Below are 16,781 nucleotides of genomic sequence, written 5' to 3'. Positions count from 1 at the left end.
TGGCGGAGCCTGCATGATAATTACACGATAAGATTGGCTGGTGATTTATGCCGTATGATAAAAACTCAGACCATATGTTGAGGACTCGCAATCTTGCCCATGATTCCAATGACAAGACATTTATTGTGAATATTATATAGCACATGATGTAGCATTATTTGAGGTTAAAACGACTAACAAAGTTATTATAAGAGAGCAGTAGCAGTAGACGAGTGTAGGAAATCCGAGGAAATAATTAGAGCTTACAAGCTAGCAGTCGATGACAGCACTCGTCTACTTTCGGGCTCCAACTCTGACAGAAGGCGGGTGGGGACGCACATAGTGACCATCAACTCGAAATGTGATAGCCTCAGACTCCAGGCTTGTGCTCCAGGTCCTCGCCGACAGCTGGGGGATGGAGCAGAAGCATGCACCTCATCGCCATTGAGTACATTGCTCTAGCATGCTGTTGGCTTTGTGTTTGAGGTGTTCTGGGTTTGGTGAGATGCTTAAATGCGTAGTAAACATAGAAGATGTACCAGGGCCAAAATACCGGAAGAACTGGACAATTTTCCAGGACTTGAGGTGAGACAAGTGAGTGTAGTGACAACCGGTGGTGGAGAAGCGTATAATACAAGTAGGGAATCAAACAGAGAGTACAGGGTAGGATTATTGCGGGGGGAAGAAAGAGAAAAGTCGAAGGGAGGAGAGAGAAAAGGTGGAGAGAGAGTTCAAAAAGGCGACACAAAGGTCTTATCTTATCTTATCTCTCTATCAGCTTTAGGGCTGGTTTCATCATCTGTCTCTGATTGGCCAATATTATATTTAGACGTTTGAGTGTCGCGCAACCCAGGCAGGAGTGCTCGCTTAAAATAACTAGAGGTCTTCTCTCGTAGTTGGAATGCATGTCGCCACTTCAGACATTGCCTCGCAAGGGCTATAGGTAGGAACAGAAGCAGAAAGACGCCGAGCGATTGGTGTTCATGCGCCCAATGTGGTGTGGCTGGGTTTCTTCCCCCGCTCGCCTGCTCCACTTTTGCATCATTGTAAAGGTCAGCAGGTATTCAAATCTCTACCGTTTTTATTGTTCATTAGTATTTGTGTCTACCTAAAGCGGTGGCTGTCATATGCAGTTGAAGTTATCGCTCAATGATAATTTTGTTTCTGAAATGGTCTCCGTATTTTATATTTGACTAACAAATGTACGAGCAAGATCATCAGTTTTGATCAATGGTAAAGTGTCCGCGACATGGTGTTCGGCCGAAATTCACTGCCACACTGTAACAATATGTTAACTCAATGGGAATGCGTCACCATCCGTGATCATACAAAACTGTCTCGACGACGATATTATAACGGTGATCACTCGGTATAACGGTCAAACTTTTCCCACCCATTTAGTGATGGCCCATATCCTGCTTGGTTTCACAATGTGAGGGAGCGTAGTCCCTTTGAAGCCTTTCTGGCGCCTTGGATGACTAAGGAAACAATGTACTGACGGATTGCATCATATTTCTCGTAGAGTCATTGACTCGATGGACAAATTCTCTCCAAAGCTTGTCAGGTACGTACTATACATTGACCATTGCGCCTTTCTGTGCAGGTGAGGTGACATATCCTTCATGGCCAACATGGCTATGCTGGTGCGAGGTCCGCACTGACTCGCATAGCTGTCAGTGATGATTCTGTGTTATATTTCCGATCTACGAAGAGCTCGATCAAAAATAGACTCGGCCTACCCCACATGAACAGGTCAAAATAGGTTCGCACGCTGCCATCCGCTGATAAGACCAGCATCTCGGGGGCCCCTGCGCCTCTAACCATGGCAGATACAACGCAACGCGCTCTGCTGAACGCTTTCTTGCGAACCATCTCAGATGATATCATTCCGCTGACATCATCAGGCGTCGCGAAGGGCGATAAGGTCTTCGGCGCCTCCATTCTTCGAAAGTCGACGCTGGAGGTTATCGTATCAGCGACTAATAACGAGACGAAGTCTCCACTCCTGGTGCGTCTTATTTATCTCGTTTGTTCTATGTCATACGAGTTCTACTAACGAAGGAGTTGACTGATGTAGCACGGAGAGACGAACTGCCTGTTGAAGTTCCACGAGTTGGAGGATAGACCTTCCCCGAAAGACTGCATCTTGCTCTCTACGCATGAGCCGTGTTCTCTGTGTGAGTTTCACTGCCAAAGAGAAATTGCCTCTTGACGAGCTGACATGGGTTGTACAGGTCTTTCTGCTATCTCATGGAGCGGCTTCAACAGCTTCTTCTACCTCTTCACGTACGAAGATACACGTGAAGTCTTCACGAACCCACACGACCTCAAGATCTTGGAGGAGGTACTGAGAGGAGTTTATGCTGCACCCTCAATAATATGGCTAATATAACTATGTAGGTCTTCAAAGTGAAAGCAGAAGGCGAGACAGACGAAGCATACAACAGACGACCTTTGTACAACAGACAGAACGCCTTTTGGACCGGCAAGTCTGTGGCCGTTTTGATCGAAGAACTTGGCGATCCGGCAGAGAAAACTGAGATGTTGGAGCGCTTTCGCGTTGTTCGGGAGAGGTACAATGGCCTCTCGCATACGTACCAGAGAAGCAAAGGCAAGAGTGATATTCCGTTACCATGAAGGTATGGAACATTATTTCAGCTTAAACCATGATACATGTGTACAATGTCCTTTGAGACCGGTAGTATACGTACATGATTGGGTCCAATGAAAATGTAATTCACATGCTAGTCATCAGGATTTTGGCACGTACATTAACTGCACTTTCCTGACTTTGCCAGAGTGAACCTACTTTCCCAAAATTGAAACCACAATTCTGCTACATCTAAGGATTCAAGTCGGTGTAGCTGATACTAGCCAGAAGCTGTGCTAGCAATTTCCGCCGCAAAGTACCGAGATATGATCATTAATGATGACGCGGACGTTTGACGTCCGGCTGCGTTACAGATGGTTAGGTGGTTGAATGCACCTACAAACAGCGGGTTAACGCCTCGCTGGTGCGTGAACGGTTAATATCCTTTTTTCTATCTACCTCGTGTCTGATTTTTTTTGCACGTTGCATACGGCGCTTTCTCTCGTCAAAGTGCCCTTCTCCTTGTCGCACTACATTACTTCGACCATATTCTCGTTTCCCCCGCGACGCCTCGTAAGCAAGAAACAGATCAAACAAAGTGGTACGATAGGTACTACTTTACCTCACCGTTTTCACAGACAATAGTATGTATTCGATCCTAGCGGAGATATTGGCTATTATTTCCATAACATGCCCTTCTAGTGCCACGGAATACATTCTCTCTCTCCTCTCACGGAACGGACAATATCACACCCTCGCCCTCACAAATTACGGCTGGCTTTTCATTGTGGTGGTTGTTTGTTAAGTAAAATCACTGCTTTAAATGGTACCGTATGCATACTTTTATTCGTCAATGGTCCGTTCTGCTTCTGGCAGGCTCTTACTGTACTTTGAAGTCAGAGGCTAATCGAGAACACAATCGGAAGTAGGGAAGATTTTCCATACTCAAGATTGAATCGGAGTTTGTTACATTTTTTCCCCCAGACTGATACACATATTTTCCCATGTCATTGTGTCGCAGACGCCATATTCCGTACAGTCCGAATTAAGTATATATACAATGAACACTCTTTGGTCAAACCCCAACCTTTATCCGACGCTAACATGAATACAAACGCGTCTCATATTATATCATCTTGAGTGTCGACAATCGGAAGGAGTCTGAACTGGTCTCTGGTCGGATGTCAATCAAAGACGGTCCCGCCATCAACCACGAACTGAGGATTAGTATACGTCAGTACCAAGTTCGGAGAGACATTCATCGAAGCTGGTAGACAATACGTACGGTTTGACCTAGGAGTACCGTATAAGCCAATGAACTTTGAGTTTATATATGGATTCCCAAGACATACCAGTAATAAAGCGCGACTCGGCAGATGCGAGGTAAGAAACTAGCCCAGCAACATCTGAAGGCTTTCCAAGACAACCAAGCGCTGACGAGTGGGTGGACTAGGAAACCGGCTGAGAAGCACACCCTAAAATACAAACAAACATCGATGTACCAATGACTTGACGAGACCCTCATCGTTCCCCGTCACCCTCATCGATTCTTCGATGGACTCTCTCACTGGAACGTGTTCGTTGTCACGGTAAGCAAACATGCAGAGGATAGTTTATAGGTACATACTCAAAGGAGTATCAATGGTCCCAGGCGCAACGGTATTTACGGTAATACCATGCGATCCAAGCTCAGCCGCTACCGATTGCGTCAAACCGCGCACAGCGAACTTCGAAGCCGAATAGGTGCTGGCCAAGGCAAATCCTGAAACGTAGCAAATCAGATAAATGAGAATTCAGGCTATAGACACGTAAGACGAGGTTCGATGCCTCAAGACTGTACCTCTCTTTCCTGCAATAGAACTAATGCCGATGATACGCCCCCCGCTTCCTTGCTTGAGCATCCGTTGAGCGGCGTGTTTGTAACAGAAAAACGTGCCCTTTGTGTTGACAGCAAAGACTCTGTCAAATTCTTGTTCGGTAACTGCAATGCATGAGCGCGTCAATAGGTTTGTCACGGAACGAGAAATGTCCGCTTATAACTAACTTTCATGAAATGGCTTGTCGTGAGCAATTCCAGCACTGTTGACGAGCTGCAGAAAGTGAGAGCGATGGGAGATAAATTTGGTATGAACGACTTGATATGTATCAAAATTTCATGACAGCGAAAGTAGACTCACCACGTTCACTCCTCCCAAACTTTCTACCACAGACCCCACCACATTCTGGACCTCGTGTTCAGCGCTTACATCCCCGAGCGAGATGCAGGTCCGGATATCGGAGCCTGCATGAGAGCGCGTCCTAGATATCTCGAGTGACAGCTCCTCAACGGCTTCTCGTTTCGCAGGCAGATCGCAAAGACCGAGGTGGAATCCGTCGGAGGCGAGCCGCAGCGCGATGGCACGCCCAATGCCCTGGGCGCAGCCTGTTACAAGTGCAACGCCTTTAGTTGCCGACATACCAACTACTTGCTGGCGTATTGGAACACTTGTGTCTGGTGTCTCGAGGGGAAAGTGGGGTAATTATCCCTCGGTGAGGTCTACCTGGGGAATTGAGAGTTTATAACGATGTTAACTACGACAGATAGTGGACAATTATCGCTTAGCGCATTGTGGGGCTGCATGTTTTTCAGTCTACGCCGTATTAGACAATTGTATGATCCGTTGCTTTGTTGGTATAACTTCTGAGGATCTATGAATGGAGCTCGCCACCGCCACTGTTGGGTGGCGGCACGAAACAACGGGCGTCTTCGTGTAAATACTCTCATGTGCGAATAAAATGTGCGGAGTTCGCACTGTGAGCACACGACGCTACGGGACCGGTGATCGTTGAGAATGGATCATGCTGAAGATGAAACGCCCATTTTCCTGGTACATCGATACACCCCATGAAACTCTCAAAGTTCCTGGCATTTTACATTCGTAAGTTAATTGTTTTGTTTTATTGTCTCACGTATAGTGACGCGAACAATCCCTTCAGCTGTCAGCATAACGGCGATTAAGTTATTGGCTAGAATGATGAATCTGTATTGCCTATGAATACAATATGTCATAGCGTATCATCCCTTACGTGTTCAACAACAAGCGCATCAAAAGAGGACATATTATGTGTTCACATAACGTGCAGAAGCAGCTAGCACATGCACGACGCCACATGACTCAAGTGCACGCCGCGAACATATCGTGAGAAACTCAAATGCAAAATAGCACAACATACAGTCAGGGGCACTGTATTCTAACGAAGTTTTTTCTTCTGAGACTCCTGCTTTGAAGACGAATCAGCGAGTGAAAGAACCTTCTTCCGCCGCAAGTCGTGAATTTTCGACAGGTCGGAACTACGCTGCGCAGCGTTGACTATATTCACATTAGTCAAAGTAGAGCCCGCCGTCGATTGATACCTGCAAAGACCTCGAGTTAGCTTGGCCCTCTAGCTACCATGGAAAAGTGTTATTTGCCGTTTGACCTTGATGTCGAGTGAGTAAAAAGAGTTAGCTTGCTTCAATTAGTATACGGGATGTAGGGAACGCACCAGTCATGAAGCTTGAATCGGCGGAAGCGAGGTATGATACTAGGCCTGCTATATCCTCGGGCTGCCCGAGCCTACCTAGTGGGGCGTGGCTCGGATCCTCCGATATAAATGATGTCAGACTCTATGATTGACCTCTCATTCCCGGAAATAACCTGCTTACTATCACATCAGCCAGGCCAGCCGGACTTTCCTCGGTGAGCAGCTTTTCTAGCGCAACCCCTGCATCTCTCACTACAGTGTGAAGTAAACAGGAAAGGCGTTGTTGGTCAATAAAGCAGTGTCCCTATATCTTCAACTACTCACGGAGTTGAGTTTCGATGCTCCCTGGCGCACATGCATTTACAGTGATGCCGTACTTCCCAAACTCGGATGCAGCCGCCTGTGTTAACCCACGTACGGCGTACTTTGAAGCAGAGTAAGGTCCGATAAATGGAAGGCCTATAGAATATATCCAAGCCAATTGTAAGTTCTTAAGCGAGTTCATTTCTAGATTCAAGAAGCGAGAGATAACACCTCTTTTGCCCGTGATGGAGCTCATGCCAATAATGCGCCCGCCTCGACCCTGCTTTATCATCTGCTTCCCGACATGTTTGTAGTAGAAGAATGTGCCTTTGGTATTGACTGAGAAGATGTTGTCCCATTGTTTCTCAGTGGTTATAACAAAGTTGAAGCACGTCGACCCGGCCGACATGGTCAGTATTCCTGGCCCCAGCCATGCTCCTAGATTGAATAAGGGTGTGCTTACTATCGCAAAGTAAGTTGACTGGGCATATGGCAGCTGCGGTAACCACCTGCAGTGCACGATTCAGCCACAATTACTCTTCGGGAATAGAGTGTCGTGGCATTGGGGACGAGGCGGAGCATCAAGGAGACTCACCACGTCGATCCCGCCCAGCTTACTTACAACATCTTTAATCGAATTCCGCACAGTATTCTCTACGCTGACATCGCCTAGCGCAACATGTGTACGGATGTCAGAACGGCGCTTTGAGAGTTCATGCACAAGGTCTTCGACGTGCCCTTGTTTCCCCGGCAAGTCAGTCAACGCGAGATGGAACCCATCCGATGCAAGGCGAGTGGCGACAGCGCGACCGATGCCCTGGGCACAGCCTGTTACAAGAGCGACACCTGTGTTTACTGGGAGCATGATGATCAGTGAAAGCGGTACAGAGAAGAGAAAGGGCCGAAAATCATGTCAGGAAGACAAGGTTCATATATCCTCTCACACGACGGCAATTATGTGACTTTACGATCGAGTACCAGCACCGCTTGTGGGAAGAAATACACCTGCTGGAAGCTGGTTATCTTGTCAACAGACCGACAAACTCCGGGGTTCCGCACATGAGTATCGAAGACCGTTATCTATTTTGATTCTATTGTTGCTCACATCGGCTGGGTGTAATGACGTATGTGCAAGAAGCTCCAGTGCCGTACAAAGGACACAAATTTGGGAGGCCATGAACCCAGAATCCTGCGTTTCCACGCGATAAGACCATGTGATGCAGAGGGGGAAGATAACTTGTAAATACTGTATGTTGCACCCGCAAGAATTGAATGCTTCATGATCACCGATATGGCGTCACGATCCAGGATGGGGCAGGAAACTAGGCTGGCTACTGGAGGTGGGAAAGTCTCAGCGGCAAGTATCCGTGAGGAGAAAGAGACGGCTTCAAAGTAACCTTGTCGAACGAAGACTAGATTAGTCTGGCCGATGTTTTATCAGAGCTCAACTATACTGTGTGGCATCCGTTAAAGGCGGACTGGGACGACTATCCACGCAAGCCTGTGTCGGTTCTATGACAAGCACTGCGGATTGAAGGCGTCGCCAGTATAAGGCTGAGCGAATGTGTCCCTACCCTTTATAGGGTCTGTTTGCCTCAGATAATCACATACGATGTTTTAATCCAGATGATAGTATTTGGCTAGTACGTCTGGTTCAATTTGTCTATACAGGAATTTGAATAATTAGGCATTTACAGTTCTAAAAGTCTCTGAACCTTTATCTTTGAAGTCTCCGACATTACCACCAGAGTCAGCCTCGCCATCAACACCGATATTAGAGACTGGGCCTCGGAACCAATGTACGCCTCCGTATACAGGGAAGTAATAACCCACCACAACGAGTGTGAATGTTCCTCCTAGGACGACGACCGCATAGTTCATTTCTCCAGCGTTGATGTTGGGAGAAGCGGGGAAGAGAAAAATGATGATCATGAAGACCATGAACGCCAGCGCGACCGACAACACTGGAACACTCTGCATTGGTCCAATGACATAGCGTAGATTGCGTACGTCAGCCTGCTAGAGGATGGGTATCAGAAGAACGGAGTCAGACGCACCCATGATCCTAAGTGAAACGGACCAGGCCTGAATCTCGAAGTTTCGTCGGCGCTTTTCCGCGCAGCCAAAACTCTCGCAGACATAGGCCCAATGTACGCCACGTATCCCGCCGCAGTAGCCATCCCGAACACGGCGTTTATTGCCTGAGCGCCCGCAAAACTCAGCAGGCCCGTCAGCATGGCGAACACGACGACCATCCACACTGCGAACACCGGGGTACCTTCTCCAGTTGCTATGGCCGCACTCAATCCCACTCGTGGTTTTGAGTCACGTCGACGGCGCCCGTATCCAAGACTGTAGACGTAGCGCGAAAACGGCAGTGCGCCGTCCCTTGCGAACGCGAACACCTGGCGTGAGACGACGAGCAGGTAGCTGGAACCGACAAAGAACTGAACGGCAATTACGAGCGACCAAAGTGCGAGCGCGGCATTCTTGCCTAGAGAGGCGTAGAATATCTGCGCCATAGGCTGCCCGAGAGGCGAGTCGATGATATTGGTGGGGTCAGGGCCCATGCAAAATGCAATGGAGATATTTAATGCTGAACATAACATGGTGATCAATTTTTTTCGAGTGACGTCGTGCACTACCGGACGAGGGAGGAAGGGGTATGCATACCTAAGCCTAGGATGAATCCTAGGGTAACAGAGCCCATCGTTGCCCATGGCACTGCAATTGCTGCGTTCGACGCCTCTTCACTCATGTGAACGCTGGAGTCGTATCCGGCTGTTATCAATTCCTTAGCTCTACCAATACCTTTGAGGATACAGAACATAACTGACAGACTGTCCAAAGAGGGGCGAGAAAGCTCAGGAAGAACGCAAACCCCGAGGGCCAACCGCTCACTGTAACAAACGGCATGGCGCATGTTAGTCCCAGACACTATCACATCAACGACTTATCGAACGATTGCGATAACTTACAGTTTGTCCATTCGCCAAATGCATACGAAGGCACATTCTTCAACTCGGTAGGGGTCACAGCGGGTAGCACAGCAATTACAACAATGGAGAGACTACAAAGGTTGGAATGAGGTGCGTCAACATATTTATTGAGGAAAATGAGGGACAGTGCCACTCACAAGATTTCCAAAAGGACACAGAAGTTTTGAAGTCTAGCGAGCACTTTTGTGCATAGTGTACATACCATGCCATGTAGCAGCAGAGTCGCGATGAAGATACCGCTGCATTCGAATATCAAGTCCAAATCACCACCAGGAATACAACATACAACAGTGGAGAACTCACAAGTTCTGCGGCTGAGTGGCAACGAACGCTCCGTCCGTAGCCATGCTCACAGCTGCCGTGAGTTGCAGCGAAAACGCCCAGTCGACAGAGGCCATGGCGATGCTGTTTGCAATTGTATTTGCGTCTTTAGGGTTGATTAGTAGGCTACTTGGTCGATGCAATTACACAAGCTTACATCCAACAATCCATGACATGAAATTTTTGCAGCCTGGCGGAGAAAGCGCGTGCGTCCAGTAGTATAGCTAGACGTTTTTCAGCTGTATCCTCAACTTTACGCGGTGGCCAGTAACTGAAGTCTCACACCACCTGATGTTGGGTTTGCCGAAGCGAGCTCAGCAACACCCAGGGCAATGCACAAGATGAAAGGGAAGGCGGCTATCCACTGGAATCAAATGAGATCGTGATGGGATAATTAGTCAGGGAAAGTGGAACTTACGCCCCATATCATCGCCACGGGTCCTCCATTGGGGATGGAATTGAAGAGAACCGAGCTGTCAAATACGCACGGCACGTGTATGAAGGGATGAATGAATGGGGGTCGTCTGACCGCAGAGCGTTGCATCGCTCACGCTATGCTTGGAACCAGCCCCATTGACATCAGACATACTGCGAATATCTGGCCGATGGCAAGAGGGGAAAACAATCAGTGTTTCTCCATCATTTTGAGAATCAAGAGAACAGGATGGTGCTGGCGCACCTCAAACGGAGAAAACTCGCGCTTCAGCTCCTGCTTGTAACCAATCCTTGCGAGGAGTGCCTCATCTGCTTCTTGAACGTTACGTGAGGGAAATCCAATTTGGGTTGGCGGGCTTTCAATCATGATGGGGAGTGTGCAGGCACCGTTCGAGGCCCACACTCTACTGCCCACCCTTTTATCTTATTGAGCAGACCCATAGAACCAGAACAAACGCGGTAAGCCATTGAACTCAAATGAAACACGTGAAGGATGAGCGCGAGCGGCTAGATACGCAATCGCACACGATTGCACCAGACCACCGGTTTTGCTGTAAGAGGTTTAAGTGACACATGGGAAAAGGTTGAGCTTTCAAGAACGTGTTCAGAAATGTTGAAAGCCGGCAGGCACTCCCAATTGTAATCGACAAAGAGAGTTGCTCATGAACGTTGAACAGCCAATAATAATCGATTGAGAGAGGGTTGCGCCTAAAGCTATAGCACGCAGAGAAGTGAGCTGATCTGAGCTGGCTGAGGCTCAAGCTCAAGATCGATAACGAAGCTCCAACCCTAACCCTGAGATAAATTCCTGCGAAACACGAGTAAACAAAAAGCGGAGGAAATGCAAAGAAACTCCATAAAGAAACAAGCAATTACTCGTAAGTCTTGACGAAGTCGTTGCTGGTAGATGACTATCCGGCAAACTAAGGGTTTAAAGCAGCGGGAGTGTTGTAAAGTGACGCGCGCAAGGCGCCGTCACGTGATTACGTCGCAAGATTCCGTCTATCTATACAGTACATCAGCCTCAGTTCGTACTCGATACCCGTAGATTATTCCTGTACGCAAGACCTACTAGTCGTCGTCTCGACGCCTCAATTCACTCGTTTTATCGTGCTCTCGCCCCTCCGCTCGCTCCCCTTCAAAAGGGAGTTCCTTACGTACTGTACCAATATCCTCTGTTTCTTTCAGAGCGTCGGCACAAGGATAACAACTCTTCTCCCATCGTCTAATGACATTATTACCTTTAAAAGCGATTGAGAACGGGTAAACTAGCTTGAGTCCATATTTTTAAAAGTACAATGGTATTGATGAGATGAAATGTACCAGAAACGGAGAACAGTCTACACAAAAAGCTTGCCCGTTTCTGAGGCACCGTCAACGCGTGGGGCCTTGCATTCTGAACTCTTCTGAAGCTCAATGTTACCAAAGGCGATAGTTGACATCTCTCTCGAGTCATATGTATCGCAGATTACAGTTGTGTCACAGCACCTCCGAAGGTTCAGGATTATCCATGGGCCAATCAGGGCTACTTGCACCGAATTTGTTCGACTCCCATAAGCAAATATGTATATCTGTTAGTGGGAACGCCACATCAGTTTACAATATGGAAGACAGAAAGAAGAGGAATGATTACGTTGGTAATGTTTTCGGCGTTGAGGATTCCAAAAAGCATTGAGAAGGCGACACTGAAATTATCTTAGGATCAGTAGGGTTTCAACACTCAATTTCAACGGCTGTAGGATCACATGAAGAAGTAAAACAGGTTATCTCGAACGATCACCGACACGAGAGCACCGATTGACCGGGTTGGGCTTTTCCACGAAGAAGCGGGGATTTCTTTGAATGTGTAACGCAAGATAGCACCGCAGAGAACGAACTCGTAGGTCATCCACAGGGTATTACTTGTTGTCGTGATCCATGACATTGACGCTGGAATTGGATCCTCACACACATTGAGACCTGCGATAGCGATGCGATCTAAGTATTTTTCGGGTCAGTAGAAGCCCTTCGCGTGCAATGATCTTGTAGTTTACCTGTGGATCCTAGCACTGCTTTAAATGTTCCAAGATTCGAGGCAATGCCTATGCCTTGAACAATAACAAATAATGTAGAAATGGGATAAAGGAATGATTTGGGCCGGCCGAGTAATGCATACACGCGCATGGTCATCATGCCTGGATAATGAATTGAGACCATGTAAAAATGACTCAATAAAGTAGAGGAAAACCTTGCAAAACACAGTTGAGGATTAGGTTGAGTACTGCTCCGGATGACCACAGATAAAAGCCTGAGAGTTGTTTGATAAGGCTATGACTGACATGGAAAGGAGAGGTCTAACAGCTGTACACAATCTGAGAATTAATAATTGGCAAAAGTCGCTGATGCGTACCACTTATTGAACTAGTATTGAGCCGGTTTGGCCTTCTAGATAAAGATGGACGAACTCACCAGAGGAGACACCGGTCCGTTCAGAAGAGACGAAACTTGTCGACGAGTCAGATGATAGGAAGCCATGTGTGGCGCGGGTCAACACACCTCCTTCCAATCTAGAGACGTGAGGTTAAGCGCAAGCGATGACTTTACGGGCTGGATACTTACCCTGCGTAGCCTAAACCAAGATAGCGCAGCTGGAAAGTCGCAATGTTATTCCAGTCTATCAAATGCAACCGATAAACATCATACCACCATATATACTAGTGTTGTGGACGTGAACTTTCGAGACTGTAACACGTTGGCATGCAATGAACCTTAGCAACATTTTGAGTCTTACCCATATGAGCTCCACCTACGGAGAAAGAACCGTGAGGATTAAGAGCTAGTGAAGACTAGTTGCATCGCACTCGCCTCAGATGTGAAATTCAGTACTGTGTACCAATATCGTTTGCGTGGACGTGAGACGATGGACCACGCATGAGTGAGATCTCGGTCGCACCATAGTCATATAAAACCAGGAATGATTCAGCGACTGGACGTTGACCTATGAGCAGCTTGCTGCAAGGATAAAGAACGAGCGAATCTTACGTCCCACATATTCTTGCGTTACGTATAGGCGTGCCCATGATAGAAGCTCCGGGCTATAGTATGTCATCGTGAGGGGTTGGGGGCTAATAGCGTAGCGAGCAGAGGGAGTTCGAGCTTTTATGGGCGTCGAAGACCGGCCATTGATAAGATTCACAGAGAAAAGAAGGGCCGGGTTAGTCGGCACCGAACACTGGGAAGTCGCTTCCCTTACGCAGCACAATGTGAACGTGCTTCCGAGGATCATCTGTCACAGCGCTTAAACAGATAGACGCCTGATAAATTCCGGTAATGCAAGATACACGGCAGGCATACATCAGAGTCATTCGGTTTGACGTTGAGCTTGGCACTGTTCGAGTTCATATGAGATAATTGGACATGTTCGTTTATGAAAAACATCCACATCGTGGAGTCATGTCTGTCGTAGCTGAGTGCTGAGCCTTGACCGCAGCTAATAAAGGCTGTGTTGCTATGTCGTCTCTCCCACACAAGAGAAGGGCTCCCCTGAACAGAGTTAGAACATACAGTGAAGGCTATGTCATAACGTTCCACTGGACGGAGAACAAGAATCTCTGATCATAGCCTCGATTGCAACGAAGGATCATTGTGGCGGCAGTATACTTCTGCCGGGAGAAGGTTGAAGGATTGCGGGAGTGAACGTGAAGAATCACTGGAGCAGACGTGAAGAACCACTGAAGCGATCTATCGCTTTGTCTTAAAGCATCAAGGATCATTATGGATGCACAGCAAGTGACGAATTATTTAGGAACGTTTGCTGTGATTCTGATATCTGACCTTGAGCGAAATACTCTGATCGAGCGCTCTCTGCCCCTTTTTCGGCGCCGTCTTTGTCTTCTCGCCGGTTAACGCTCTCGCGATAGGGGTCCGGGCGAGCATGAGCGTCAAAGTTTGGCACCGGGCCCCGAAACCAGTGCACGCCACCATAGACCGGGAAATAGTACCCCGCGATGACGAGCGCGAACGTTCCACCAAGAACGGCGACCGAGTAGTTCATGTCTCGAGCGCTGGCTGCGGGAGAGGCGGGGAAGAGGAAGACGACGATCATGAACACCATGAACGCCAGCGCGACCGATATCACCGGGGTGCTCTGCAAGAAAGTACAGTCGATTGAGTTGTCAGTGTCCGGTAGAGTGAGGTTGATTAAGAGAGAAAAGAGGGCGCGCACCCAACGACCCATGTGGAACGGCCCGCGCCTGAATCCTCCATGACCAGCTTTGTCCACGTCACTTCCTCTGCGAGAAGCCAGCACCCGCGCGGCCATGGGCACGATGTACGCGACATAATTCGCCGCGACGGCCATACCGAACACCGCGTCAATCGCCTGTGCGCCCGCGAAGCTCAGTAGACCGACGAGCAGCGCAAACGCAACGACGAGCCACACGGCCGCCACCGGTGCTCCCTCTACCAGTCCTACCCCTAACCCCGCCTCCGCTCTGGCTCCTGCCGCCGAATCTGATTTGAGGTTAGCTTTCGTACTACGGCCTGGACTAGAAATCATACTTCGTCGCCCGGGGCGCCAGTATCCGAGAGAGTAGACGCTGCGCGAGAACGGCAGCGCGCCGTCCCGCGCGAACGCGAACACCTGGCGCGAGCACACGAGCAGGGTGCTCGCGCCCATGAAGAACTGCGCGACGAGCACGAGGGACCACAGCGCGAGCGCGCCGCGCACGCCGAGGGACGCGCGGAAGATCTCTGCGAGCGGCTGGGTCTTGCCGAGGGGCGAGGATACTATGACGGCGGTGACGGAGGGGCCCATGCAGAATGCGAGGGAGATGTTTACGGCTTGGAGAGGATGTTGGTGGTTAGTATTTGATATTGATGTTGCGGTGGGAGGGGAAAGTGAGCGTACCTAGGCCGAGGACGAAGCCCGCTACGACGGAGCACATTGTCGCCCACGGAACGGCAAGCGCGGCGTTGGACGCTTCCTCGCTCATGTGCACGCTCGAGTCGTATCCGGCTATAGATTTTTTTTGTTCGTCAAACTTCAAAAGGCCGCATTAAGAGAACATCAAGCTGACCGACTGTCCAGAGCGGCGCGAGGAAGCTCAGGATGAATGCGAAGCCCGAGGGCCAGCCGCTCACTGTACAGTACGTGCAATACGATGCGAGGCGACGGGATGTCAGTCGTCTGGATCTGAGAGGGACGGCTAGGCTTACAATTCGTGAACCCGCCGAATACGTACGAAGCCGAGTTCCTAAGCTCGGGTGGGGTCACTGCGGGGAGCACGACGACCACTACGATGCATAGGCTTTCAGTTGAGCGACGCAGCGAAGGACGTGTCAGTGCGCACGATTGACACGGTGATGAGGGTTTCACTCACAGCACTTCCACGAGGATGAACAGGTTAGCGAGCCTGGCGAGCACCTTGGTGCCGAGCGTGCAGACGAAGCCGTGGAGCAAGAGGGCGGCGACGAAGATGGTGTTGCAGTATAGTCGTTAGTTAGGATGGAAGGTTGAAGGCGACTGTCTAGATGACGAGAGGCTCACAAAGTCTGCGGCTGCGTCGCAGCAAACGCGCCGTCCGTGGCCATGCTCGCAGCCGCCGTGACCTGGACCGCGAAGGCCCAGTCGACGGAGGCCATTGCGGTGCTGTTGCCGATCGTGTTTGCGTCTAGAATGGATCGTTTGTCTTTGTTTCAGCTAGAGCTGTTGAAGAGGTGAAATGATGCTCACACCCTACAACCCATGAAAGGAAGTTCCGAGATCCTGGAGAGCAGAGCGCGTGTGTCCAGTAGTATAACTATAGTGTTCCGTTTGTTACTTGGTGCGGTTCTTCAAGAACAGCTATTGGTAACTTACACCGCCAGATGTGGGATTAGCCGATGCGAGCTCCGCAATGCCAAGGGCCATGCAGAGGATGAAGGGGAAGGGGGCTACCCACTATGTGCGCAGTTAGCTTTAACGTGGTAAGCGGGGTAAGGCGAATGAAAAGGGTAACTGACCCCCCAGACCATCGCCACGGGCCCTCCGTTTGGGATGGAGTTGAAGAGGACCGATCTGTATGAATGAGCGAAGCTTTCTTGTTCGCAGAAACTTGATGCACGTACGCTATGCACGGGACAATGCTCATGACGTTCAGACATACTGCGAATATCTGGGGATGTGGCGAGGAAAAGGGGTCAGTAAGAGCAGTCGGTTCTTACAGATTACACCACTCAAGATGGAGTAGGCGACGCACCTCGAAGGGCGAAAACTCGCGTTTGAGCTCTTGTTTGTAGCCGATTCGCGCAAGGAGGGCTTCGTCTGCGTCTTTAACGTCTTTGACGTGGTGTAATGGAGAAGAGGCAGCTTGGGATGGGCTTTCCATGGGTTAGTGAGCGTAGGAAAGGGAGAGGCCAGGAGTGGCGCCCGATAGCAGACATAAAAAGTCGATGCGATAAAGGATTAGAAATTCCATACCTCAGCTGAGGGGCAGGCGGCTAGATAACGAAATTCTAGTACATACCTTCGTCGGACGTCCATTGGGGGCGGGGTTGTGAGTATTATGCTAGTTCGGAGAGATTGATGCTTTGGCAAGATTCTTGAAGCAATATTAAGCGTTTCATATGTGCATATAGTCACGAGCTCTACGGCAAGAAGTGGTTATAAGTTTCGTCGTTCAGAAGTCGGG

General features: G+C 49.1%; 5 protein-coding genes across 5 annotated transcripts; 1 reads left to right on the top strand and 4 right to left on the bottom strand.

Moving 5' to 3' along the window:
* Positions 1–1,766: 1,766 nt before the first annotated feature.
* CONPUDRAFT_140007 (cytidine deaminase-like protein) lies at positions 1,767–2,616 on the top strand (the record flags this gene model as incomplete). Its single annotated transcript, XM_007776060.1, has 4 exons — positions 1,767–1,987; positions 2,057–2,156; positions 2,214–2,323; positions 2,380–2,616. Exons 1-4 carry the CDS (start codon positions 1,802–1,804, stop codon positions 2,614–2,616), a joined length of 633 nt encoding a protein of 210 aa, XP_007774250.1. The 5' UTR covers positions 1,767–1,801.
* Positions 2,617–3,753: 1,137 nt separating this feature from the next.
* On the bottom strand, positions 3,754–5,025 carry CONPUDRAFT_77218 (NAD(P)-binding protein; the record flags this gene model as incomplete). Its single annotated transcript, XM_007776059.1, has 8 exons — positions 3,754–3,786; positions 3,855–3,862; positions 3,922–4,018; positions 4,072–4,136; positions 4,197–4,331; positions 4,410–4,550; positions 4,614–4,659; positions 4,747–5,025. The coding sequence occupies 8 exons, from the start codon at positions 5,023–5,025 to the stop codon at positions 3,754–3,756; spliced, it is 804 nt and encodes a 267-aa protein (XP_007774249.1).
* Positions 5,026–5,800: 775 nt separating this feature from the next.
* Positions 5,801–7,241, bottom strand: CONPUDRAFT_77217 (NAD(P)-binding protein; the record flags this gene model as incomplete). The annotated part of the gene is made up of 6 exons (XM_007776058.1): positions 5,801–5,919; positions 6,095–6,191; positions 6,255–6,325; positions 6,398–6,814; positions 6,840–6,885; positions 6,999–7,241. 6 exons carry the CDS (start codon positions 7,239–7,241, stop codon positions 5,801–5,803), a joined length of 993 nt encoding a protein of 330 aa, XP_007774248.1.
* An 818-nt stretch (positions 7,242–8,059) lies between these two features.
* On the bottom strand, positions 8,060–10,498 carry CONPUDRAFT_65497 (APC amino acid permease; the record flags this gene model as incomplete). The annotated part of the gene is made up of 13 exons (XM_007775892.1): positions 8,060–8,350; positions 8,434–8,654; positions 8,712–8,972; positions 9,050–9,157; positions 9,214–9,276; positions 9,355–9,446; positions 9,513–9,614; positions 9,679–9,802; positions 9,854–9,920; positions 9,980–10,060; positions 10,115–10,169; positions 10,248–10,294; positions 10,376–10,498. 13 exons carry the CDS (start codon positions 10,496–10,498, stop codon positions 8,060–8,062), a joined length of 1,635 nt encoding a protein of 544 aa, XP_007774082.1.
* Positions 10,499–13,882: 3,384 nt separating this feature from the next.
* On the bottom strand, positions 13,883–16,478 carry CONPUDRAFT_158994 (APC amino acid permease; the record flags this gene model as incomplete). The annotated part of the gene is made up of 12 exons (XM_007776057.1): positions 13,883–14,257; positions 14,336–14,622; positions 14,671–14,952; positions 15,020–15,127; positions 15,189–15,251; positions 15,328–15,419; positions 15,659–15,782; positions 15,845–15,911; positions 15,971–16,051; positions 16,114–16,168; positions 16,219–16,265; positions 16,350–16,478. 12 exons carry the CDS (start codon positions 16,476–16,478, stop codon positions 13,883–13,885), a joined length of 1,710 nt encoding a protein of 569 aa, XP_007774247.1.
* Between the last annotated feature and the right edge of the window lie 303 nt (positions 16,479–16,781).

The sequence above is a fragment of the Coniophora puteana genome (assembly GCF_000271625.1).
Source record: "Coniophora puteana RWD-64-598 SS2 unplaced genomic scaffold CONPUscaffold_16, whole genome shotgun sequence".
NCBI lineage: Eukaryota > Fungi > Basidiomycota > Agaricomycetes > Boletales > Coniophoraceae > Coniophora > Coniophora puteana.
Note: the sequence above shows the minus strand (reverse complement) of the source record. Positions and strands in the feature narration are given on the sequence as shown.